Source organism: Pezoporus flaviventris, unplaced genomic scaffold (assembly GCF_033815535.1).
Source record: "Pezoporus flaviventris isolate CSIRO_AGI_PZ_B2104156 unplaced genomic scaffold, CSIRO_AGI_Pfla_v1 ptg000045l, whole genome shotgun sequence".
NCBI classification, from domain to species: domain Eukaryota; kingdom Metazoa; phylum Chordata; class Aves; order Psittaciformes; family Psittacidae; genus Pezoporus; species Pezoporus flaviventris.
This window is the reverse complement of record NW_026892593.1, coordinates 1993672-2019966: the sequence shown is the minus strand read 5'-3', so window position 1 is coordinate 2019966 and position 26295 is coordinate 1993672. Positions and strand designations below refer to the sequence as shown.

The 26295-nt window shown below is 50.2% G+C and overlaps 1 protein-coding gene across 3 annotated transcripts in view; it reads right to left on the bottom strand.

Moving 5' to 3' along the window:
• Nucleotides 1-24983: 24983 nt before the first annotated feature.
• Nucleotides 24984-26295, bottom strand: part of PPP6R2 (protein phosphatase 6 regulatory subunit 2) — a 90192-nt gene continuing 88880 nt past the window's right edge. For all 3 annotated transcript variants that reach the window (XM_061467217.1, XM_061467220.1, XM_061467219.1), the window contains one exon: nucleotides 24984-25163. In XM_061467217.1, coding sequence (XP_061323201.1) covers nucleotides 25112-25163 — 52 coding nt within the window. In that variant the 3' untranslated portion in view covers nucleotides 24984-25111. The remainder of the gene's footprint in view (nucleotides 25164-26295) is intronic.

The following is a 26295-nucleotide window of genomic DNA, read 5'->3' as shown; positions in this document are numbered from 1 at the left end:
CCTAGGCCGTCGGGCTCCAGCGGAACGGGCCGGGCCGGGCCGCGGGGCGGAGCGCAGCCGGGGGACTCCCTCGGTCCTGAGCCGCCATTTCTGTGCCGTGAGACGTGCCGGATAGGAAGGTGGAATTGGTTTATGAGGATCTTTAGGGATGTTGGAGGGACTCCATAAAATGTGGACTTTTGCTGTCCTTTATTTAGATTTCACTGAGCGTTTGCATTTGTGACCAAATTAATTCCTTCACTGTGCTGAAAACTATTCAGTGACACTAAGCTGGATCTGTCATGAAAAGAGAGTCCTTTCTAAATCGGGACCTGTCACCAGTGGGGTCCCCAGGGATCAATGCTGGGCTCAACACTGTTTAAAACCTTCATAAATGATCTGGATGATGGGGTCAAGTGTACCCCGATGAAGTGATGCTGAACTGAATGGGAAGTGGACTCTTTGGAAGGGAGAACAACCCTGCAGGATGATCTGGATAGGCTGGAGGAGTGGGGTAACAAGAACTTTACGGAGTTCAACAAGGATAAGTGTAAGGTCTTGCACCTGGGAAAACACAATCCAGCACAGGCTGCGGGCTGGGATCTTCCTGCCTGGGAGTAGCTCTGTGGAAAGGGACCTGGGGTCCTGGTGGGCTGAACATGAGTAAACAGTGTGCTCCTGTGGCAAAGAAACCCAACAAGATACTGAGCTGCATCAACAAGGGCATCACCAGCAGAGATAAAGGTGTCGTCCCACTCAGCGCCTGTCAGGCCACACCTGGAATACTGGTTGCAGTTTTGGTCCCTGCTATGCAGGGAAGCTGTGGGTAGGCTGGAGAGAGTCAGAGAAGGAGCACAAAGGTGATCCAAAGACTGGGGAGCCTGTGAGGACAGGCATTTGTGATCTGAGAGGGCAAGAGGCTATGCAAGATGGAAAACTATGTGAGTAATACAGCAAATGGGTATACACTGAACAGTAACACATCTGAGCCAGAAATGAAGGAGCAAAGATACTGCCATTAGATGAGTGAGAGTGTGGCATAGCCTTGCCATAGGAGCCTCATGGATGAAACCTGTTTGTTTGTTTGTTTAAGAGGAGGCTCAGGAGGCTTCTAAAAGAGGAGGCTCAGGAGGCTTCTAAAAGAGGTTCTTTGATGTCTCTGCTGAAGTTCCCAGAGGGATGGATCTGGGGAAGTACCCACCTCTCCATTTGTGTTTCTGCTGAACCCCAAAGCTCTCCTTTGCCAGCTGCTGGTACGATGCACAGTAAGTGGTTTTAGTTTGAGAGATGCACAGCTCTCTGCAGACCCCAATTACTCAAAATAGTTCTTCCAGAAAATGTCACTTTGCAATGTAACTTCTCACATTGTTTTTTTCTTCTGTTCTGTACTTGCAGGAGCAGCAATGTCTCTTCCTTCACACCTGGCTCAGGCAGTCTCCTGGGAAAGCAGCAGCTGTGCAGATGAGGCAATTAGTGAATAATTTCATCAGCCACCAGATACCAACAGGCCTAAAGACCAAGCAGTGTTGTTCCAGGAGATACAGGCTGCCCCAGTTGCAATTCCCTGCTCTTCCTTACCACACCTACTCATTGTGTATCCTTTTCTAAAGGAGAGGGAAAGGTATTGATAGTTGAAGTGTTTTATACACATGCCAGTCCTTGTTGTTAGTACCTTATTTTCTGGGAGAGCGGTAAGTACCCTAAAATAAAATAAATATGTGTCCAGGTACGTTCTGTATATGTAAATCTGTGCTCCTGCTTCCTGATCTCCCCGTTCCTGCGAGTTCTTACGAAGCACTTGGAGGTTCCCAAATGTGCCTCTAGTTTTCATCAGCATCTGCTGAACCCCTACAGTCTCTTCTGACTGTCATGGCAATTGTGGCTTTTCAGTTCTGAGCATCAGCCTCATACAAGAACAACTTCAAGTTTGTGCTTAATATGTTTACTTATGCAGATCTTACTCTTACAGCTTACTCTGGATATACTTCCTGCTTACTGATTTTGTATTGCCTAAAACAGTGACCTGTCAAATCATGAGGCTATGTGACTCTACCGTAATAGCAAGAGTGGGTTTATGTACATTTTAAAGTGTTGGAAAACACTGACAGGCCTTATTGCCTGTCGGTGCTTGCACTGGGCTTTCCACACTTGCCCGTATTCATTTTCTCATGGTTGGTGTATTTCATGGTCATTCACTGAAAAGCTCTTCCAAAATTCACTTTTAATATGTGGGAAGACTCTGTAGCAGAAGAAAAAACTGCCCATTTAGAAGAAAATGAGATCATCTTAAGTGGATCACAGCAGTTTTCTAAGACCCTGCTTGGTGAGGCAAAGGCCAGCACACAGAGAACACAACGTGTATTAGCTGTTGAGGAGCTCTCAATCCCCTGCAACTGTGGCCTTGTGAGTGCAATTTTGCTTTGTTTCTTCTGATTCTTTCTCGTCCCTTTTCCGTCCATCTCTAAGGAATATTTTTCATGTGTTCTCCAAAAAGCTTACTTTTAATATAGTGTTTCCATCTCCCTGGAAATTCTGTTCTTCCTCACTTTGATTGACAACCTCATGTTTCTTTTTACACTGTTGTGGTTTAAGCCCAGCTGGCAACCCAGAATCACGCAGCTGCGCACTCACTTCCCCCCCTTCCTCCTCCCCCAGCTCCCAGAGGGATGGGGAGGAGTGTCGAAAGAATGTAACTCCCACGGGTTGAGATAAGAGCAGTCTAGTAACTAAGGTATAACACAAACCACTACTACTGCTACCACCAATAGTAATAATGATAGGGAAATAACAAGGGAAGAGAATACAACTGCTCACCACCCTCCAACTGATACCCAGCCTGACCTGAGCAGTGACCTAACCCTTCTGGGTAACTGCCCCCAGTTTATATACTGGGCATGACGTGCTGTGGTATGGAATACCCCTTTGGCTAGTTTGGGTCAGGTGTCCTGTCTCTGCTTCCTCCCCGCTTCCCCTCTTCCCTGGCAGAGCATGAGACTCAAAGTCCTTGGTCAGACTAAACATTACTGAGCAGCAACTAAAAACATCGGTGTTATCAGCTCTGTTGCCAGGCTGAAAGTCAAAACCACAGCACTGCACCAGCTACTAAGAAGGAGAAAAATGACTGCGACTGCTGAATCCAGGACACACACTCACCCCCATTACAGATTTGGTTTTGGCTGCAGCTTCCCCTGTGCATTAAACAGACCCTCTGCTGCCTTCTCTGAGAACGCCCTGAAAACATCCCAGTTTCAGGAGCTTTCGTTTTTATAGCATTTGCTGCAGCACTGTGGTTACAGCTGAGCTCACATTTCCAACTGGAGGCAACTCGGAGCCAGGACTGCAAGTACCACACAGGGCTTTTCTGACCTTAGGAAATAATAGAGAGATGACAAGGGGCATAACACAGCTTCATACTTAGATCACTACAGAAACTTTCAGAGCATCATGCTGTGCTAGGAAGAGATGTTTTGAAATTCAGGCATGCTATAAAGCACATTAGGGTCACCATTCTAATGCTGGTAAGTACCATGCATGGACAACAAAGTAAGCATGCAGGATCCCCTCCTTTATGAAACACAAGTATTTATTGGGGTCATTATTTCCTCGGGTTACAGTGCACCCAGGTGGGAAACGCACCTTGCAGGAGCACCTGCTTCACCCCAGTGGTCAGTACAAAGAGCAGCTCATCCCATGGCAAAGGCAGACCTTGTTAGGATGCGGTGGAAATGTAAAACACATGTATAGAGGGGCTGGAGCAGCTCTTCTGCAGACACAGGCTGAGAGAGCTGGGCTGGTTAAGCCTGGAGAAGGCTCCTTAAGGGGAGACCTTAGAGAAGTTCCAGTACCTAAAAGGGCTGACAAGAAATCTAGAGAGGGGCTTTGGACAAGGGCCTGTAGGGACAGCACAAGGGGAATGGCTTTAACCTGCCAGAGGGGAGATTGAGATGAGCTCTTAGACAGAAGTTCCTCCCTGTGAAGGTGCTGAGGTGCTGGCACAGGGTGCCCACAGAAGCTGTGGCTGCCCCATCCCTGTCAGTGTTCAAGGCCAGGTTGGACACAGGGGCTTGGAGCAACCTGCTCTAGTGGAAGGTGTCCCTGCCGGTGGCAGGGGTTAGAACTGGATGAGCTCTAAGGTCCCTTCCAACACAAACCGGTCTGAGATGCTATGATTCTATAATATAAAAATGAGTATATATATATATATATATATATATATAAAGACACTTCCACCTATTAACTGGGATGCTATTATAAAAAAAAATGGACTGTTTACAGAATATGAGGCAGGCACATCCTTACCTGGGTTTGCACACAAATTATTTCTCCAAAAATTATGGCATTCCCCAAGAATCTTGTGACGTGATTTTCAACACTGCTGAAGGCATTCAAATCCCAGGGGGGTTCAGCACCTTTAAAGCTGAAGGACTGCTTAACTGCTTAATTCTGGTCAGGTGTGTAGTACTTCCAGGACAACAGGGAGAGCAGGGCCTTGTTCTTGTACCCAGGCCAAGGAAAAATGACTGATTTTCCTGCTTTGGGAATTCTGCTAGCAGAGAGCTGCATGAGTCTATTAGGGTTTCTCTGATGTTTGCCTGAAGAACAGATGAAAAGGATTTTGCTTTTTTGTTCCCACTTAGCCAGGACTCTGTGCTGATTCCCAGCCCCACATGATAGGTGCTGTGCATGAAATACTTTTACTGTATCCTCAGATAATTTATGTTTTCTGTATTGCTATTAATAACACAGAAACTTCAGGACATTACTCTCCTGGTGTGGGATTTTCTATAGGTTCTTTACTCTGTCCACACCTGGAATTCATGTGACTTTGCTGACTAACCTCCTTTGGGTCTTAGCCTTGTTTTCTTTGAAAAGATACTATTCTACTTTACTTTAGTCACCAAAAGAGATGCAATATATCATTAATGGAAGTAGTAATCAAAAATCAGTTATAGGATTGATGTGCATCAGACTATCAGAAAAGTTTACCTGTACTCTAATGTGAAATTGGTGGGGTTTTTAAATCAAAGATTTTTCTGCTGAAAGAAAGGACCTGAATCCAGTTTTAACTACATGACTGCTACTGATGTTTTATGATAACCTGTGAACCAGGCTCAAAACCTGCCCCCCAGATTAGGTCCTTCTCTGGCGCTGCTGCTGCCTCCTGTCATTGCACTTAGTGTTCTTTTGGCAAACAAGCCAGTGTCCTGTGGAATCATAGAATCAGCCAGTTTGGAAAAGACCTTTAAGATCATCAAGTCAAACCACTACCCCAGCACTGCCAAGGCCACCACTAACTCATGTCCCTAAGGGCCTCATCTACACGACTTTTGAACACTTTCTTTGACACTAAACACAAAGCTCCCAGTGTCATTACTGCTGCAATTGTTTGCAATCACTGCTCAGAGCTTTTCTCTGTTGCTGTGTAGCAACACTGCCCCATGCAATGGGTGCTGTTTAATTCCCTGCAGCTTGAGAACCAGGTGAGCAGTCAAAGCCTTTTTGTCACTAGACCCATCGTTGTTCCTCTTTATTTCTTATCCTCCCCACACTCATTTTTCATCCTCCACTGTCCTCACTTCCTCAGAGGTTTTAAAGTGAGTCAGATTTCACCAGCTTTAACATTAGATTTTTGTTGCATGCGCCTTCCAATGTGAAAATATATGTGAGGCTGTAACAGGCTTGGAAAAAGTTGGTATTCATCCCTGCCTCAGAGTATCTAACCTTGGGTTCCAAATTTAGATACTTAATCCTGCAATAGAGGTATGTGCTCCTCCGCAGGGCCAGTCAGTGTCTAAATCTGATGCCTGCTCTCAGTGCCTCTGCAGGCTGCTCCTCCCCTCCATATACCTGTGTAGGTGTCATGGTTTAACCCCACCAGCAACTCAGCCCCATGCAGCTGCTTGCCCTCTTGGTGGGATGTGGGAGAGAACTGAAAGAGGAAAAGTGAGAGAACCCATGGGTTAAGATAAAAACAGTTTAATAGGTAAAGGATAAGCTATGCATGAAGGCAAAGCAAAATAAGATATTCATTCACTACTTGTCATCACAGGCAGGACAGCAGGGCTCCATCATGCATAATGGTTACTTGAGAAGATAAATACCATCACTTTAAACATCTCCCCCCTTCCTCCTTCTTCCTCCAGCTTTATATGCTGAGCATGACACATAGAGTATGGAGTATTCCTGGGGTCAGCTGTCCCCACTGTATCTCCCTCCAAACTTCTTGTGCACCCGCAGCCTGCTGGCTTATGTGGTGAGGAGCAGAAAAGTCCTTGACTCTGTGCAAGCACTGCTCAGCGATAACAAAAACATGCCTGCGTTATCAACACTGTTTACAGCAGAAAGCTAAAACACAGCCCCATACCAGCTACTGTATAGAAAATTAACTCCGTTCCAGCCAACATGAGCATAGTAAGGACCAAGGGAAACTGGTCAGAAGCCTCCTGCATCCCTCAGACCCACAAAAGCTACACATGCTGATCTCAGCCTAGGCACCTCATTCGAGGAACAGAGAACCAGAATCCTCACAGCCTAATGCTCCTCAGGCATCAGGATTCACTTCCAAATGTCATCGAATCATAGTATCATTGAACAGTTAGGGTTGAAAAGAAGCTTAAGATCATCTAGTTCCAACTTTCCTTCCATGGGCAGGCAGCATCGTCCTCTGTGGTTACAGTTAGAACCATCAATGTGAAAGAAGAAGTGAAGTGTAGCTGCTGCCTGTGGCCAAGAGCAAATATTTGCCTGAAAGTTCTCTGTATTTGGCAACAGCCACTGTTGTTTTGTGGCTTTGCTCCACGCCACGTCTGCAAATGACAGCTCTCACCACTAAATGACACCCTCTGCCCACCTTGTCCCTGCCTCTGCTAAAAACTTCTTTTCACAGAAAAATATGTGGAATTTTATGGACTCTTCTTGTTCACCTGTTTCCTGCCCTTTGGCCAATTTTCAGCTCATTTCATTTTTTTTCATTCCTTTTCATTTCATCCCGTAACAGCCACCAGATGAATTGCATTAGAACTGAGGAAAATATTCACTTATTTTCAATTAGATAGGAGTATCAGACTCTTACAAATGAGCATGACTTCTATAGGGAAATAGGAGAATGCCATGGAATCATGGCATCCCAGACTGGTTTCTGTTGAGAGAGACCTTAAAGCTCCTCCAGCTCCAAGCCCCTGCCACAGGTAGGGACACCTTCCACTAGAGCAGGTTGCTCCAAGCCCCTGTGTCCAACCTGGCCTTGAACACTGCCAGGGATGGGGCAGCCACAGCTTCTCTGGGCACCCTGTGCCAGCGCCTCAGCACCCTCACAGGGAGGAACTTCTGCCTGAGAGCTCATCTCAGTCTCCCCTCTGGCAGGTTAAAGCTATTCCCCTTGTCCTGTCCCTACAGGCCCTTGCCCAAAGCCCCTCTCCAGGTTTCCTGTAGCCCCTTTAGGCACTGGAGCTGCTCTAAGGTCTCCCCTTAAGGAGCCTTCTCCAGGCCGTGTCCCTGTAGCATGGCCAGTGCCATGTCCGGCCCTCCCTGAGCATCACCCTGTGCTCTGCAGGTGTTGAGGCCGTATAGCAACATCTCCAGCCCGAAAGTGGGGGATTACTACAGAGGAGATGCTTTCCAAGGGCCCCTCCTATGACTGGGAGCTGGCACAGGGGCAGCCAGAGCCAGTGGAGGATGTGGATCGACAGGACGCTGGAGCCCCACAGACCAAGCACAAGATCATCTGGCCCTGCTATGACAACCAGAGCCGCACACAGCCCGCCACCATCTCCAAACTGCTGGAGGTGAGCACGGCCCCTGGGGAAGCACCACTGGTGTCCCCACAGTGGGGTTGTGTCAGGGTTGATGTTGGTTGAGCCCCAGGACACTGACACTGGTCCCAGGGTCTCTTCCCCTCCTGGTCTGATGCCTGAACCTCCCACCAAGAACTGCACAACCTAGAGATGGAGCTGGGCAGATTCCAGAGCGCTGGAAAGACATGTGGGACAAGGTGAAAGCTTCCCAGTGCACCAAGGTGTGGCAGGAGGGCAGCCGGGTAGGTCCATGGAGGAGCTGTACTCAGAATGCCCCATGCAGCGGGTGCCGGCGCTGGTGTTCGGGCACCCTCCTCCTTACGCCGTGGTCTCTGCTCCCGCAGACCCCCAGCTCCCTGCTGATGTTGTCGGGTCTGGCCCACCACCACCGCTCGCTCGGGGTGTACCTGCAGGAGAGCGGCGTGGGCTCCACGCCCAACCTCAGCCTGGAGAGCGACATCAGCAGCACGTCCACCCCATCCAGCGGGAAGCCGGGTGAGCGCGGGAGCACCAGCACCCTCTACGGCCAGTTCCACACGTCCGAGAGAGAGAACAGGCAGGAGCAGGGCCCGGGGGGGGGGGCGGGAGGATGCTCTGTGGGTACTCTGTGGGACCACCATCACCTCCTGTCCCCACTGATGCCACAGACTGAGCTGTTCTTCATCCCTTCCCTCCCTTCCGCCCTAATGTGCTGCCTCATCCTTGCAGCTCCTATGAGGGGTCTCTGTACAAGAAAGGACCTTCATGAAACCCTGGAAGCCTCATTGGTTCGTGCTGGATAAAACCAAACATCAGGTACAGAGGGGCAGGGAGGCCCCGGGTCTGTCCATGCTTTCATCCCTCCATCCTTCTATCCCTCAATCCCTTTGTCCTTCCATCATTCCAGTGTTCCATCCATCCTTCCATCCCTCCAGCCAGCCAGCCAGCCAGCTAGCCATCCCTGTCTCCTTCCTCTGTCTCTCCTTCCACCCCTCCCATGAGCTCTGACAATGAGGGACATCTCCCTGCAGCTGGGGTACTACGACAGCCGGATGGACCCGGAGTGCAAAGGAGTCATTGACCTGGCTGAGGTGGAGTCCATCACCCCGGGGACCCCCACCATAGTGGCACCCAAGACGGTGGATGAGAAAGCCTTCTTCGATGTGAGTGTGGTGCTGGGCTGTGCTGGGCTGCAGCGTGCGGTGCCCCAGGGCTGGGCCTGCCGTGCCTGGGTTGGGTCCACAGTGTCACTGGGCTAGGGGTCCCCCCTCGCCTCCTGCCTCCTCCTTTGCAGCTGAAGGCGACGGGGCGCGTTTACAACTTCTGTGCCCAGGACGTGCCGGGGAGCAGCAATGGATCGACCGCATCCAGAGCTGTTTGTCGGACGCGGGAGCGCGGGAGCCCCTGTTCAGGGCCAGGGTCCGGGCCCGCGGAGCAGAGGCAGCGCCGGAGCCGGGGCTGGGATCGGCTACGGGTGAGGCGCTGGTGGAGGATCCCGTTGCGTTGAAGTAGGCCCTGGATGAGTCGGGACGAGCTGGGATGAGCAGGAGCTGGTCCTGCCCTGTCCCCCCCAGGCCTGTCTGAGCCCTGTAATTATTGTGTCCCTCCAGCACCCCACTGTAGCCTCCACCCCTGCACTGCTGGAGGAGGCAGGACCTGCTCTTCTCATCCTCCCCACGGCTTGCCTATCCACCGAGCAGCCAGGAGGACCAGCCCTGCTCCCCATGTGTCATAGTGCAGCATTCACCCCACTCCCACCTTGCTGGACCCAGGGCCCTACCGCTCAGGTGCTGGTGTTGGTGGGGGTGACACCCTGAGCACAGGCACTATGCTGCCCATCCGGTGTCCCCTGGGCACTGTGGGCAGAGTCCCAGTCTTGCACAGGAGCCGCGGCCCATGGCTGGTGGTGGTTGGAGCCGTGGGCACTGAGCTCGGGATGCGGCTGTGGCTGTGACAAAGGGGCTCTCTGTCCCTCCTGGGCACAGTCTCTGCCTCCACCGTCAGGTTTGCTGTCGGGGGGGGGGGGGCACATTCCCCATGGGAGGTGCCACCTCTGTCACATTGTGTGGAGGGGGGGAACCAGCCCTGGCCCTGGGGTCCCTGTGCCCAGGGGTCCATGTGCCCAAGGGTTCCCTCCAGCAGCGACACCGGTGCTGGGACACAGGGGCTGGGACGGTCACTCCAGTCCCCGTGGCACCGGCTGGTGCCACCCGGGCACTTTGCACAGGTCATCCCCCCCCCAGGTGGCACCATTCAGAGCTGCCTGTGTCCCCCCCCTCCACCTCAGGGCCCTTCCTGTTCTCCTCCCCCCCCCCCCGTGCTTGTGCTTTTGGGGGGCATTGAGCAGAGCGGGTCTGCCCTGAGGAGAGCTGCAGGTCCGTTCCCCGTCCCCCCACCCCCCTTCCTGCGTGTCCCATGTCAGTGCAAAGGGGAATCTCGGTACAAGCGGCTCCTGCAGCATCTCCCCCGCCGCCCTGGTGTGACGGCTGGAGGGGGGCTTGGCTCACCCAAAGGGGTCCCTGTCCCCCCCCGTTTGTTTGTAAGGAGGCCAATGTTTTATTTCAGTGCAGAGATCTTCGTACACTCTTAACACACACACACACACACACACACACACACCGTTGTACAATCACTGCGCGCAGGAGCTGGAACCGCCGGCGGTGGAGCTTGCCGGAGCAGCTGCAGGTTATTGACGTCCCATGCACTGTGCTCCAGGCCCGGCCCGGCCGCGGCAAAGAGAAACCAGGAGTTAATGAAAACGTTAATATGGGAGGGGCCTTAGCACCGCAGTGCACGGTGGGGGGGGTGCGGGGATGGCCCTGTCCCGGTGTCACACGGGGCTGCTCCACCACACTGGGGATGCGCCCACCCTGCACCCCCTGTGCCTGGCAGGACCCGTGTCCTGCCTGCGCCTGGGGCCACCAGGCGCTGCTCTGCCCCAACGGGACCTGTTTTGATGAACCCATGTTACCCAGGCTCAGCTCGGGTGGTCTGTGGGGTGTCAGGGTGTGCAGCAGAACCTCTTCTGTGGGAAAAGGGGGGTTACAGCTCAGGCTGCACCACGGAGGGTGATCCTGAGACTCAGTGTGTCTCTGCTGAGCGAAGTGCTGGTCCCAGGGATCAGGAGCAGCACCAGGACACAGGGAACACGGGGCTGCTGAGCCGAGACGCTGGAAACCACCTTGCTCCAGAGCAGGGGATGGGAGATGGTGCGAAAGGAAAGCTGGAAAAGAGCCCAAACCGTGGTACCAGTTTGATGCTCCCCTCGTCACTGGGGGGGTGGGACAGGACACGACAACGACACGACATTGGGCACTCTGGGACCAGGACAGCAGGCACCAAACCTGCATTTGCTTTCCCTTGACAACCACCCCAACTGCTTCAGAATGCAGCACAGTGACTTCAGGCAGCTCGAATGGCAAACTTGCTCCTGGCTGTGGCCACCAAGATGGGCACAAGAGGAGGCTTCAGCGTCACCACAAAGGACTGAAAAATCCCCAGGCCTGAGCCAAGGGGATGAGTGCCTGAGGCCAGCCCTGCTCTGCCCCAGCACTGACGGCTCTTGTGGCCTCAACCAGCTGCTCTGCAGGGTGAAGACTGAGGCTTTGGTCACAAGACTCCTGGGACTGCGCTGCTCTTACAGTGGAGCCAGCACAAGGGACCAGGACATGCAGAGCCAACAAGTGCCAAAGCTGCCGCTGGCCAGAGCCTTGGCAGGGCCCAACCGCGGTCAGCAACGCCCCCTCGAGGGTGGGGGGAGAGAATCAGCCCCGCAGCACCTCACCCATCAGCTGCAGACACCAGGGGTGCATCCAGCACCCGCAACCCCAAAACAGCACCGCAGCCCATGGGGCTCACAGCACTGCTGTGCTCTGCCTGCACCCGCTGCTGGATGAAGCCATTCCACTGCCCAGGCAGAGGGTGGGATGTGGTACAGCCAGGGCTGAGTGGTGGCCTTGGCAGTGCTGGGAACAGTTGGACTGGATGAGCTGAAAGGGGCTTTTCCACCCTGGTTCATGCTGTGACTCTATGGAGGACTCCACCACCATCACGTGAGTTTTGAGCTTTTATTGATAGTTGGAATTTACAGCCTAAAACTGACAACACAGAGATGCAGAGTTTGGGTTTTTCTTCTTCTTTTTCCTTTTTTTTTTCTTTTTCTTCTCTTTTTTACAAAAAAACCGAAACAAAAGTAACCAAAAGCCACCAGCATCAGATTGACAATAGAAAAGTTCTGACAGTTCAGAGAGACTAAAAGTACATCTGGAATTACTCCCAAAATAAAGGGGGGAAAGGCAGTAATCTCAAATCTGTCCCTTGTATTTACACAGACATGGACGGAGCTCGCGAGGACCCGGCTCAGCAGTTAAGGGCAGTCGGCATCATGAGAGTGAAGGCCCCCTCATGTCATTGCACTCCATCACCAACTCCATCTCCCGCCCTTCCCAGCTCGGAGGAGAGGCCGCGTGAAGCCAGAGCGGGATCCACGGATGACCCAGGGCCTCCTCCCCGTCCCACAGCAGCCCTGGTACCACCCGCAGCTGCCGCCACTGTCACTGGTGCTTATTGCTATAGAGTCATCTCCCCCATGGCCACCAGCGCACGGGCTGGGCTTGGGCAAAGGCATCGACTGAGCGCCTGATGCTGCTGTTCCTGCCCCTCCCGAGCAGATCCGTTGGGAAGCTTGGCATCTAGTTCCCAACAGGCAGATTTCCAGGGAAACTGGGCCCTCAGGACACCGAAACCAGCCAAAGAGCATGTGCTGGGATTGCGTTGGGCACACAGCACTGCACAATACAGCTCATTCCAATGCATCAACCCCCATTGCATGCCTGCAGCACCTTCCCCAGTCTGCACCGGCAGATCCAAGCGATCTCCTGCTCCAGGGCTCAGGAAGGTTTCACCTCACATCCCCATGGCCCAGCCTTGAGCTCTACCCTGCTGTGACACAGGGGCTGTGGAGGTGGCTGCTTCCATGGCCTGATCCCCAAATGAGAGGCTGCAGCACAGAGTGGAGTCCCAGAGTGGGGTCCTCTTGGCCAGAGCTCTGCTCCCAGTGGAGATCCTGGATTCACCACCCTGTTCCCAGCCTCCAACCAGCCCCGCTGCATCCCAGGACCTCCCAGACCTCCTGCAGATAAGCAGCTCTTTAACAGAAACAACTGGGTTGGTTCAGTTTGAGTTTAAAGAAGCATTTGGGGACCTGTGGCCTAAGGGAGCCACTGGTGGGTTTCAGGGAGGACAGACCTTGAGTAAGAGGTTTGTGCTAACAGTCAAAAAGCCAAATGTCCCAGCTCTTGAGTCAAGTCTCATCCTTTGACCTGATCACCTTGCGTCTGAACTGATGCCGAATGGAAAACAATGGGGGTTCTGGACAGGCCCCAGAGAAGAAATTCCAGAGGCTCTGATTCAACAGAGCGTGGACCAAGAGGAGGTGGCAAAAGGACATTTAATATTCTGATTGCTTCAGGTGTGCCAAGTGCAAATGAACTGGTTCAGTGATGGGGTCCTGGGGGGCTGCGAACAGCAGAGCCTAAGGAGGAGGATTCTGTTTGATCAGATACACCCTGGAGGAGAAAACCTCATTAGAACCAGGGGTATTTTAATGCGCAATAACGTTACCCACTCCGTGGAGATCCATGTGTGTGCACGTACACACACGTGTATGGGATGACGGTCTCAAGCACTGCAAAATGGATCTAGTGCCAAGTGGATCCAGTGCCAAAGGGATCCAGTGCCAGTACCAGGGTTGTGGTGAAGGAAAAGAATTCGGGAAAAGGTTCTGTAAAAGCCCACATCTGAGCTGGAGCTGCTCAACTTCAACCACGTCCCAGCCCGGGCACGTGCAAAAGGCAGAAACAGAACCGGACACGGAACAAGTCACAGCCCAACAGCCTCCTTTGCCATGAGCCTCACTGAGGAGACACCAGATGGGGACACCAAGAGCACGCCTATTGCAGGGCTGAGAGCACCCTCCAGGGAAAGCGGCAACCAGAATAAACCAGACTGAACCAGGATTTCATCTTCCCAGCACCATGGCTGGGGAAGTGCTAAAGAGCCAGGTTGGACACAGGGGCTTGGAGCAACCCGCTCTAGTGGAAGGTGTCCCTGCCTGCGGCAGGGGTTGGAGCTGGAGGAGCTTTAAGGTTCCTTCAATACAAACCATGCCGATCTTGAACTGAAATTCCTTCCCAGCCCTCAGCCCCATGGAGTGAGCTCCAGCACATCCTGCCCGTCGAGGAACCTCCCTGCTGTGCCCAGTACCATGGAGACCTTTGACTGTACCAATGCTGACGCCGGTTTCAAAGGTGCACACTTACTGATCGTCAGTGCAAACCCCAAAGCTCTGAGAAAAATAGGTTTAAGGTGATTTTAGAAATATATATATATATATATATATATAAATAGTCCCTATATACATTAACAACAGGAGATGATGAGCAGAGGGAGGGATGAAGAGCCAAGGCTGTACAAAGCCGGTGCTTCCCAGCCAGCAGCACCTTCCACCGACCCCTCATCCTACCGGGATCTTGTCCCAGCAGCTTCCACCTCACAAATAAACTGCCCTTCACTGGTACAACCGCTGTAAGCAGAAAGGGGAGGGGATGCTGCGAGGAGAGATTCTGAACTACATGGGAACACTTCAGGCACAGAGAGCAGCAGGAAGGGAGCTTCTCACTCCAAAGCTGCTCTTGGAAGGCTGGCAGAAGAAAGAGTCTTCTTCCTTGAAACTGGGTTGGAACTGGATGATTGTAAGGTCCTTTCCAACCCAAACCATTCCATGATTCTATGACTGAAAGCCCAATAATCCCACTAATCACAAAGTCTCTTCTGTTCTCTGCTGTGTCATGGCCCAAGCACACAAGTCTTGGGTTGCTCACATCCTCAGGCAAACAGAAGCAGCGGGACAAGGTAACACTTCCATGGATGCTGGGATAAGATCCATGGGGTGACCAGGTGTTTGCAAACTGGCCAAGAGTCCATCAGCACTGAGGACTGAGGGGTCTCCAGGCTGCCCCAACACAAACACTGTGCTGCCTTTGCTCCAAACCCACCACAGGGTGCCCACCTTCACCCCACAAAGGAAAGCGCAACTCAAGCTCTGGTTTAAGGTGGGATTACAGACCTACACAAAGCCACTGCCCCTGGAGCCTCCCCAGCGGAAGCCCTGCCTGTGTGGTGGCCGTTCCTTCACCCCATACTCCAGAGCAGACCCATCCCATGGCTCCTTGCTGGACCCCCTAAGGCTTGGTGGGGCTGGGAACCTCCAGCCTGGCCAAGCACCAGCACATCCCAAGCCAGGGGAGCCCCTCAGCTCCCTCCAGCCACAGCCATCGGTGGGGAGGTGGCGCCTCATCCACTCCCAAAGACACAAGACCAAGACATCAGGTTTTAGTGCTTCATCACAGCCCGAGCTGTGCGCTAACAACTGGGTCACTACAGGCCAGCAGAGGCCTGTCACCTGGATGCTCCCAGGTTGGACCAGTGAATGCCCAAGGATGAGCCACGTCACACCAGTGATGCGCACCCAGTCAAACATGCAAGCCACCAACACGACAGAATGGCTTCAGTAAGTACCCATGCTCTTCTCTCTCCCAGTAACCTATTTCCTATACTGGGAGCACACCATTAGAAACCCCAGTTTACAGTGAAGCCACCTCAGAACCTGACCCACATCCCCACCTCATGATCTACAACCAGCCTCAAACCACACAGCAGGCTTGGGATGAAGCCAATGGCCACAGCAAGGTCCAACCTTCACATGCATCAGCTCAACACAGAATGTTCTAATGTTCCCATTACCTTCTATTACAACAGTATCATGTTGCTGTTTAAGGTTGGAATAAGAGGGAGAAGCTCGTGGGCAGTTTCCAAAGCGTTCTTCAGAGACTTTTCATTCAGAAGAAGCAGAATTCAGAGGAGGGGTATTTATAGTTCAGAAGGGAAAAATATTTACATGAGAAATGAGGATTTAATTTAAATTACACGTTAAATAATAAAATATTTCATATTAAATATTAGTTCTGTTTCAACACAAGATCATGTCTCATCAGTTTCTAGGTGAGTTGAAGCACAATTTCCCCACAACCTGGAGCACAAACTCAATGTACAGTTTTCAGGTGGACACCAATGAACCATTCTGAGCGGACAGGACACATCAAATTCACTGTTACTGCTCCATGTCAGAGGCTCTGCTGAGCTAACCCCCGTCGTGTGACCTCTATCATCCCTTAAGGAAAGGATCCCCATGGCGTTATCTCCATCATCCTTAAGGAGCCCTCGTCTCATAATCTCCATCATCCTTAAGGGAAAGGAACCTGCTCTCCTTGCACAGCCCCATCTTCAAGGGCAGCCCATGGACCTTCTGCTTGAAGGTATCAACTCCCAAGCCATCCCTTTCCTCCTCTGTTGTGAAATACCAACACGCTGGTTGGTGAGGACGATGCTGCAGCATCACCCAATTCCCAAGCTCTTTCCCTAATGCTCCTCAAGTCAATGGTCTGGCTCCATGCAAAAGCCCATGGAAGGAACGGAAGAGTCCCCAGTGCAGCCCCTGATGAAGACAACCTTGGGGCTTGGCTGGGATGCTTGGAGGGGCATACAAAGAATCCACCAAGTGGCACAAGCAGCTCTGAGCTTGGGAAGGAGGAAGAGGAAGAAGAACACAAGGAACACAAACACCTTTTGTTGGGATCTGAATGGATATAAGGCACTCGGAACAACAGTGGGGTATTGGAAAATGATCACTAGGATCCTTCGGCGCATCATGTTCTCCTTCCTTACTTCCTGCCCGTCTGGAGATGAAACATGACTTGGCTGCAAAGCTGGAATAAGAAGAAATGACTCTGAACTAAAGCAAAGGCACCTGGTGTTTTTAGAGCTGGAATTCTTATTGCTGATCATTGGCTTGCCCTGGAGGTTGTTGAGTTCGTCCAGGGCACTCGGTCATCAGCTGGAATGCCAAGGAGGGTAAGCTCCATGCTGGAGCAGGGATGGGGTCCCAGAGGGGAATGGGGTGACAAACCTGACCCAGCCAGAGCAACCCCAACCCCATGGGAGGATTCCATCAGAGCAGTGATGGTAGATGCTGCCAATGCACCTTGGAGCAAGAAAGACAATGCATGTACTTGGAAGATGATGGAAGTATGGAAGTGTGAGAAATGAGACAAACTAAAGACAAAAGCCCCACCTGCTCTAGCCCAGGCAGGATCTGGTGGTATCTATGTGAGCACAAATGTCTTTTCTTGGTCAAGTTCCAGCAGATACGCTGAGGTTTAAAAGGGCAGAGAGGGATGTGAGGCAAGAGATTGAAATGAATCAGATTAATAGCACACGTGCCACATGAAGGAACTTTGTGAACGGAAACAAAGGAGTCCCCAGTCCTTTGAACTCTCCCATCCTGTGCTTTGGCCAATTCATTTTAGGAAGGAAAGAAAAGCCTGTTCAAAGGCTCAAGCAGAAAGAAAACAGCTTTGAGAATTACTGCAAAGATATTCACAAAGAGAATGAAGATACTCTACAAGGAGAATGTTTCAATCTCAAACCATGGATGGGAACCCAAGAACACTGAGTTAACGATTGCAACTGTATCAGTTACAAAATACTCTGATTTTGCAATGTTTCAACGTAACATGCATTCACGTTACTGTGTATCTCATGTATATTACAGTCCAAATGTACATTAATTTATAGCATGAGGTAACCAATGGTTTCTGTTATTTGATTCTAAAAGAGTAAGGATCACAGAACCACAGAATCCCAGACTGGTTTGGGCTGGGAGAGACCTTGAAGCTCCATCCCTGGCAGTGTTCAAGGCCAGGTTGGACACAGGGGCTTGGAGCAACCTGCTCTAGTGGAAGCTGTCCCTGCCTGCGGCAGGGGTTGGGACTGGATGAGCTTTAAGGTCCCTTCCAACACGAACCAGTCCACAAGTCTATGATTCTACAAGCAGGAAAAGAGTTAAAGTTTCAGTGCAAAGTCACTGCTATGTGGTGAGGATCCCTGAACGCAAGTGCCACCTAACAAGAGGAGCATGGTTCCAGCTCCCGGGCTCCCTGTCCCTCCTTTCACACAGCTGGTGGTGCAGTAAGGACCACAGGTGGTTCTCCAGACCTATTTTGTAAATCAAAGCCCAGATGATGCAGCACTAAGAGAGCTCCATACACCCTATCAACACCTAAACAAGGACAAAGCAGGACCAGGACCTCGCCATGAGTCACCCAGCCTGGGCCAGCTCCAACACAACATCCAGCATTTTGGCAAAGAATGTCCATGGGCTGAACAGTGAGTGAGAAACAATTCTGTGATATGCACTTTGAGAAGTCTTTGATTAACTTTTGCTGTGTCTGGCGCTAATTGTGCTTCAAGTCTAGTTCCATTAAAGAGCTAGTCTAGGAGACACTTTGGCAGTCTCCAGCAATGGGATGCGATGGTGCCGAATTTGAGCTTACTCAATACCCACCAACAGTGGGAGATTCTCTACAGCATTTCTAGAAGTCCTAGAAAGTTCTGGAAAATGAGCCACAAACATCAAAATTCTACAATAAAAGAGTTTAATAGTTTACATCTGTCCAAATAAGTTGAGAAACTAAAAAACAGATGGGGAAGGATCTGTCCTTTACAAAAGCCCCAGCATCAGGAGGAGAAGGATCCTTCTCATCAGCATCAAATAGAAAAATACATTTTATATAGAGGTGCATTTCACGAACATTTCTATGTACACACTGTGGAAGGTGACAGATAACAGTCACTAGGAAAGACACGTGAGGGAGGTGGGTCTGGTCACCACGATGCCCTTCTGGAATGAGGTACATGAGGTTCAGATGAGAAAAGCCAATGTTTAGGAGCCAAACTGATTCTTTTGTACATTCAGATTTGTCAGATTCAGATCTCCTAAGAAAGGAAATGCCTGCTGGGGTTTACCAGAAACTTTCCATCAGCTGCATTTTGACCTTAAATAGGGGATATTTAGGTGAGGTTAAGGAAGAAATTCTCTACTGGCAGGGTGCTGAGGCGCTGGCACAGGGTGCCCAGAGAAGCTGTGGCTGCCCCAGCTCCCAACCCCAGGCTGGACACAGGGGCTTGGAGCAAGCTGCTCTAGTGGAAGGTGTCCCTGGATGAGCTTTAAGGTCCCTTCCAACCCAAGCCAGTCTGGGATGATTCTATGATGCCGGTTTGAGTAACAAGGTTCAATACAACCCTTTCACATCCTGATTAAGGAAACCATGCAAGCTAGAACAAGACTAGACAAGCAAGCGGCAGTAGCACCGTACGTGTTAAGGTGCAAAAGCTAAAAGCAGCAGCAAATGCACTCTGCAACGACAGCAACAGCTTCTCCACACTCCCTCAGAAGTGGGCAGCATCACAAGTGCAGTCATGAGGCTGCAGAGCATTTCCTGTGTGCAGTGCTGCAGCGTGTCCTACTTTAGGCAAAGCATAGTAAACAACATGATGTTGTGAAGGCAGATGCACCCTGGTACAACTCCCCATCTTTCTTCAGCTCTTTTTGAGGTCAAGCCCCCCATCCCACACAACAGAACAGAATAAGATCTCCTCACAAGAAGCTGTTTGGCTGGTTGTGGTGTCCAAACCAGAGAAGCCAAGAGCCACATTCCTGAACCACAAACCCACATTGTACCGCACACCCCCCTCAGTGCTTTCCCCTATGGAATGCTCTCCCCTAACACCAAGGGGATGGTGTAAGATTAAGAAACTGAATTTCAGGGAAAAGCATCTGAAATGTTCTGTTTTCAAGCTGGGGTTGGCAAGAGCATGCAGTGCATTCCACCTGCCTTGTGAGAGCTCGTGGCTGGAGAAGCAGATGCTTTAGGAACGAGAGAGAATGTGGCAGAGAGGATTTCAGAGAGAACTGATGCCAAAGAAACCCCAACAAACCAAAGGACATCAGTATGTTGTTGTGCCAACAGCTTTCATTTTGCCTCGTCTAATAACACCAAAACCTCTTGTAACACCACAATCACTTGTCATTTCTGAACCTGATTCAGGGAGAGATCGCTGCTTGGGAAGAGGAGAATAAAACCTGTTCTTTAAAGGACCAAAAAGTGCAGGATAAGCTGCTGTCTGGCATCAAAACCCCCAATATTAAATGCAAAAGTATCAAATGATCTTATTTATCAAGTATCATTAATCTGGCAGCCAGGACCTTCCTCTCCCATCAAGTCTCAGGGGACACCTAATTGCATGGTCTGAATACATGAAAGAGCTTGTTGTGACTCTTCCCCCGTGACAGCCAACTTGCTTTAGTTTTAAACGTTAGCAGAATTGGGGGACTCTGCCATGTGGCAGCTGTTTCCTGCACCAGATACACCAAAGAACCAAAGAAAACAAGGCTCTTCCTGCAGTAAGACAGAGCTCAGCACAACGGAAGGTCTAAGAAAAGAAACCTTCCTAGTAAACGCTGACAAAAATAAGACAGAAGATGGGCAAGGGTGGAAAAGAGAAGAGCAAAGGAAGAGGTGTGGAACTCCAAAGCCCCACAATAGGCTGCAGTCCTGGGCTCTACACGCAGGCACAGCTCCGATGGGGCAGGAGGGAAACCAAGGCGCTGAGGCTGAGTAAGGAGCTGAGTGAGGGCACTGAGAGGTGCTTGAAGTGATGCCACTGATAAATGATTCAATTACAGCCCAATGGTTGATTTCTGGATCCCAGATCTTAATTTTTTCCCTTAGATACGTTATTTAGGAATGTCCCTCAGCTTCCAACCCCTTGCACACTCTGCCACCCCCAAATCCTTTCCATAGGCAAACTGGGATGCCCAAGCCTGTTGGAACAGATATTCAGGGGACTAATGCAGGGGGTTTGCTGTGGTTATTTTTTCTCTTTCGTTTAAATTGTGTGCACCCGCTGGTTTTCAATGCTGCACCTCTAAAAAGCAATATGGGCGGCAAAGTCCCTGGATGAGCTCTTAGGCAGAAGCTCTGCCCTGTGGGTGCTGAGGTACTGGCACAGGGTGCCCAGAGAAGCTGTGGCTGCCCCATCCCTGTCAGTGTTCAAGGCCAGGTTGGACACAGGGGCTTGGAGCAACCTGCTCTAGTGGAAGGTATCTCTGCCTTTGGCAGGGATTTGGAGTGGATGACCTTTAAGATCCTTTCCAACCCAAACCAGGCTGGGACTCTATGAAAGCCTTGGGATGCTCACAAAATTTGTATCAGGTGTTGCTGATGATGTATTTTTCCAGATGAATAACTGGGATTTTGTCTCCCATAATGGTTACGACTCAAGAGAAGCAGCAATACGTGATATTTGTGTGTAGGAAAAATTTGTTGTATAACTGGTAAAACTGGTGAGTAAAGAACAATCATGTTCCTTCATCCTTCCTTCATATGACTATTCCACCTAAACCTTCATTTGAAGCTGATGGATACATCTTTAGAGAGGACCTCACCTCTTTGGGACACCGAGGGAATTGAAACCCCTGAACCCAGGTCCAGATCTCCCCTACCCACAGCAGTTGTCCCTGCAGCATTCAGTGCCTGTAGTAAGCAACAGAGATCATGACCCTCAACCTTCGGGGACCACTGCACAAGCCACTGCTCTCCTGTAACCCACCCCTGCAATGCCCAGCTGGGTAACAGCACTGAAATACAATGGTCCAGCAGCATTTTCCCTCGGTACGCTAATGCCTCACTGGTTTTGGTCTTGTACAACGACATTGTCACTGACCATGCAGCTGTACATGGATATAAAAGGCTCATTGTGCTCTGAGTATCTGCTTCACCAGGTTTCTCACAATATCCAGCCGTGTGTGTATAAATATACATGGAATAATACATATTGCAAATATATATCTATATACACACTCATCAGTATACATAGTCAAACCTAAAATTATATATATCCTATTGATATGGACAGATTCAAAATACTGCACAGAAGGGAGGAAGGACAGTGCTGAATGAAACCTCTGTTTGGTCTTCACTGCTTTCTGACCAAGCAGCTAAGCAAGCCAAGGGGGTTTAAAGGGTTAAGTGAATCTATATCCACTGTGACTCCAGACAGATGGGAAGTTCAGGCTTGAAAAGGAATTTATGTATGGTTTTCCTATAACATCTTCTGAGGCAGGCAAGGAAACCATCTCCTGATTCAGGATGTGATCCGAACTGCAAACTCCACCACAACGTCGAGCATGAGGAATGTCTCCCAGATCAGCCTTTTGGCTGGTGTGAAGAACAATCCCACAGGAGCAATGAGGTATAATCCAGAGCATAAATCCCAGGAGAGAAGGAATTATTCACCGCCACAAAAGCAAGAGAGCTTGTGCACACATCTAACTACCAGTAAAACACCTTGTCACAAAAGTAACTGGACATGAGTAAACAAATTAATAAACCAAGAGAATGAGTTCCCCAGTAAGTAACCTGGGTTTGGAACTGCTCACTGGATATGTTAAAATGGGTTATTAAAGCTTCTGTTGAACTTCACAGACTCAAAGCCAAAAGCTGACAAAAAGGATGCATAATGAAAGGCACAGTCAGACACATCCTTGCGTACCTCTGAACACTTCAGGGTGTTATTGCTACCACAGCACTTCCCAGGTAGAGGTTACTGATCCCCAAACCACCAGCACCAGATCCAGCAGATACAGATGATCACAATTCCTGCAGGATCAGCCAGCACAGCTTGAGGAGCTGGAAGTGACCCCTGTCTACCACATCCCCCAACACAAAGATCACTTATCTGCTTAACGAGGGATGGAAAACACATCAAGCCAGAAGGATGATCCCAATTGTGCCTGCTATGGACATTTCCCTTCATCTCCTGCTCCTAAATGGACTTGGTCATAATTGTAGCATGCTGGAACCTACAAACACCATGGTCAAGAACAGACTGGAAGAGAACTATTGCCATCACCTGGTACTGAATGGGCCTAAAGACCAACCGTGGTCTTCAACCAGCTGTGCTGATGCTGTACTCCATGAATGATGTTTCAGGTTTCATAGTAGCAGGTTTGGGTGTTTCAAGAATGCCCAAAGGGACCCTGATTTTCAGAAAAAAACCTCTAGCACCAATCCTCTGAAAATTAAGACTTTGCTGTGTGTCCAGTTGGGAACTCAGCCCCACTCATCCTTCCTGATAACCCTGGCTAAGAGTGGGGCTGGTCTCCAAAAGGCAGAGTAACCAAAGCAGAAAGTGAGGGATTCATTTCCCTCCCAGTTCAACAGAAGTTTGTATTATTTAACTGAAGTGACAGTGAGTGAGGAGACCTCCAAAATGAACAGTATTGTGCCAGGAAAGCACCTGCTTCCTAAGGAATTGCAGCTGGGTCAAACCCAGCTATGTCAGCAGCACACAGTGGCCCCAGTGCCCAGCACACCACAGCCTCATCCTGCTCCTGCACTGCAACCTCCGACTGTGCTATTCCAGCAAAGCAATTCCTCAACCTTCCCTTAGAGCAATAATGAAAACGAGCTATCTCAGGGCACACAGAGGAGTGCTGTGGGTATGGCACCGGTGGACATTGATCCAGCAGAACATACTGACAGTGAACACCACTTAGCTCTCCTCACTCCCCACCACCCCAGCTCACCTCTCACATGAGTTCAGATGCACTACAGACATACCACAGGTAAAAATAAAGGATTCTTCTTACAAAGACTGAAATCTGGCTAGGATGCCTTTGCTCATACAACAGATCTGAGTGAGGTACTCACAGGGGAAGTCCCTCATGCACAAGTGAGAATATATCTGTAAAAGAAGCTATTTGGCTACCTATGTGTCAAGCTTCATGCTTTTATTCCAAAGTGAATGATTTTCCAGCTTAGGTCTTGGACTAATGAAGTAAGCGGCGTTTTAGCATTTGACAGCAGGGTTTCAGCACACAGCTCACACACAGAAGCAGGCCCACCTCTGTATCTAGACTACAGGGGCACAAGAACAAGCACTGGAGCTCTGGTCGTGGTGGTGTGCTGTTTCCAGCTCAAGCCTGCTTCTGCAAGTGGCCCAACACCTACAGCCCTATGGTCGGTGTGCACAAATCTGGTCTGGGAACAGGCTCGACACAGAGGCTGGCACCACTCGGTGCAGAGCTGTGTCTGAAACCAGGACAGTCTTTATAGGAGTAGGTCCTTCAGCCTACACAGAAGATCCCATGTTCCAGGGTCAAGTACACACCTTGTACTGACCTTGCTTTCAGGCAGTGTGAAGAGCAGTCCATTGCTCCAGCCTGTTTCACTCTAGCACCCCAAAGCAGCAGCACGTGTCCCCCCTACCCAAGCTTCTCCATGACCAACTACCTGGGGAGTAACAGCAGGAGTCCTGTGCTGGGGCCATGTTACTCTCCAATGTTGTCACTAGGTACAAAGTGCAAAAGTGTTGCTGTTCCTGCATCCATTAAAAACTTTAAAAACAGAACAAAACAAACAGAAAAGGATTTCCATAATCATTTGAAAATACATTAAGTCTCCAAAAAGCCAGCAAACACCTGATAACCTGGTTGTGCCATATCTGCTCTCGGTCCTGCACAGCAGCAGTCCAGTGGGGCAGTTCTCCTCTCAGCTGGCAAACCACAGCTCCCTCCTTTGCATACTCTCCAGCCAATGGAGGATGACATCCAGGAAGTTCAGTTTTGGTGGCTTGGACTGAAGAGACCAATGGCTAAGAGAGCCAAGATCCTGCTGTGAACTGCCCCATCTCCACAGGAGAGAGCACTGAGCATTCCCTGCAATGCTACCACTTCCCATTTCTCCAGACAGTTCAGCATTACAGCAAGTCAGCCACTCGGCCTCTGGCTTGGGACAATGTCAACGGCTTCCCTCCCACCCCACAAAGGTGTATAATCAAATCCCTCCCTGCTTCATCCCATTTAAAGTGTTTGCATCTTTTCCTCCTATGAAATGTTTCTGATAAGGCTTTATTGCTATACAAAAGCGGTGCAAATGCTGCCCAAAGACAGCTCCATCAGGAACTTTGGTCACACGACTGCGGGACTCTTGTGCAGTGTCCAAGTCCCAGCGTTAGACCTGCTACCTTTCCGAAGAGAAGCTGAATACTGTGTGCAATAACACTAAGAAAATAGGACTGAACCCCAAATACAAAACAAAACCGAGGGAGAGAGGGGACAAGGAACTCAAATTAGGCAGAAGGCTTGCTTGGGAAGAACCCCATCATTCCTGTGATGACTAACTGATTCAATGCTACATTTAGACAATGCAAGTGTCTTTCAGAACAGATAGTTGGTGTTGGAACTGCAGCTCTGGTCCTGAATGCCAGCTCTCTCATCAATGCAGCATTTATTAAAAAATAAAATTAAAAAGAAAACAAAAAAAAATAATAAATTGACAAATTGCATCACCAGGTAGCAGCCTGGCCTGGGTCACACACGTCCCATTGCATCGGATTCATCAAGCAGGGCCATTTAATGTGGCTTCAGCACAGGGCAAGACTTCTTCTTTCCTAAACAGAAACCCAAAGAGTAATGTTAGAGTAACAGAACTACAGGAACATACCCGCTCCTCAAGCTTACTGTCATCCTGGATGGAAACTTTCCTCTTCAGCAGTATCTGAGCCATCCTTCCTCTTATTTTTGCTTCTTCTGCATGCTGAAAAACTATTAGCTTCCTAAGGAGAACCTCCTCCAAGACCCTTACAAAATGGAGCAAGCACAGAAGGACATGGAGCTGTGGGAGAAGGTCCAGAGGAAGCCATGAGGATGATCAGGGGCTGGAGTAGCTCCCGTATGAAGACAGGCTGAGAAAGTTGGGGCTGTTCAGCCTGGAGAAGAGAAGGCTGCATGGAGATCCCATAGCAGCTTTCCAGTATCTGAAGGGGGCCTATAGGGATGCTGGGGAGGGACTTTTCATTAGGGACTGTAGTGACAGGACAAGGGGCGATGGGTTCAAACTGAAACAGGGGAAGTCCAGGTTAGATATAAGGCAGAAGTTCTTCCCCGTGAGGGTGCTGAGGCGCTGGCACAGGGTGCCCAGAGAAACTGTGGCTGCCCCATCCCTGGCAGTGTTCAAGGCCAGGTTGAAGACAGGGGCTTGGAGCACCCTGCTCTAATGGAAGGTGTCCCTGCCCATGGCAGGGGCTTGGAACTAGATGAGCTTTAAGGTCCCTTCCAACCCAAACCATTCCTTGATTCTATGATTCAAATGCTACATTAAAAAATAGGAGCTCAGAAGCCATCTCTGACTGCTGGTTACACAACATTGATTAATCCATTGAACCAGCAGTTTGGAATACCACTGTCAGGATTATGAGCCTACCAGAAGGCTTTGACCTGACTAACCTCTGATAGGCACCCTCCCACATCAGCCTGGGAGCTGCTAGAGCTGTGCTGCACACATGGATCTGCAACTTCCCTCAGGGTTGGTATCCCTCAGGGGTCAGTGCTGAGACCAATCCAGTTCAACATTTTTGTTGTGACACGGACAGTGGGATTGAGTACCCTCAGCAGTGCTTGTTCTCCATAAGTAAGAATTAAGAAGTCCACTACTCTAATCAAAAATGATTTGACTTCTGGGCCACTGAAACATTAGCACAATACATCACAGCGGTAACTGCACTACCTGCAGTGTAATACACT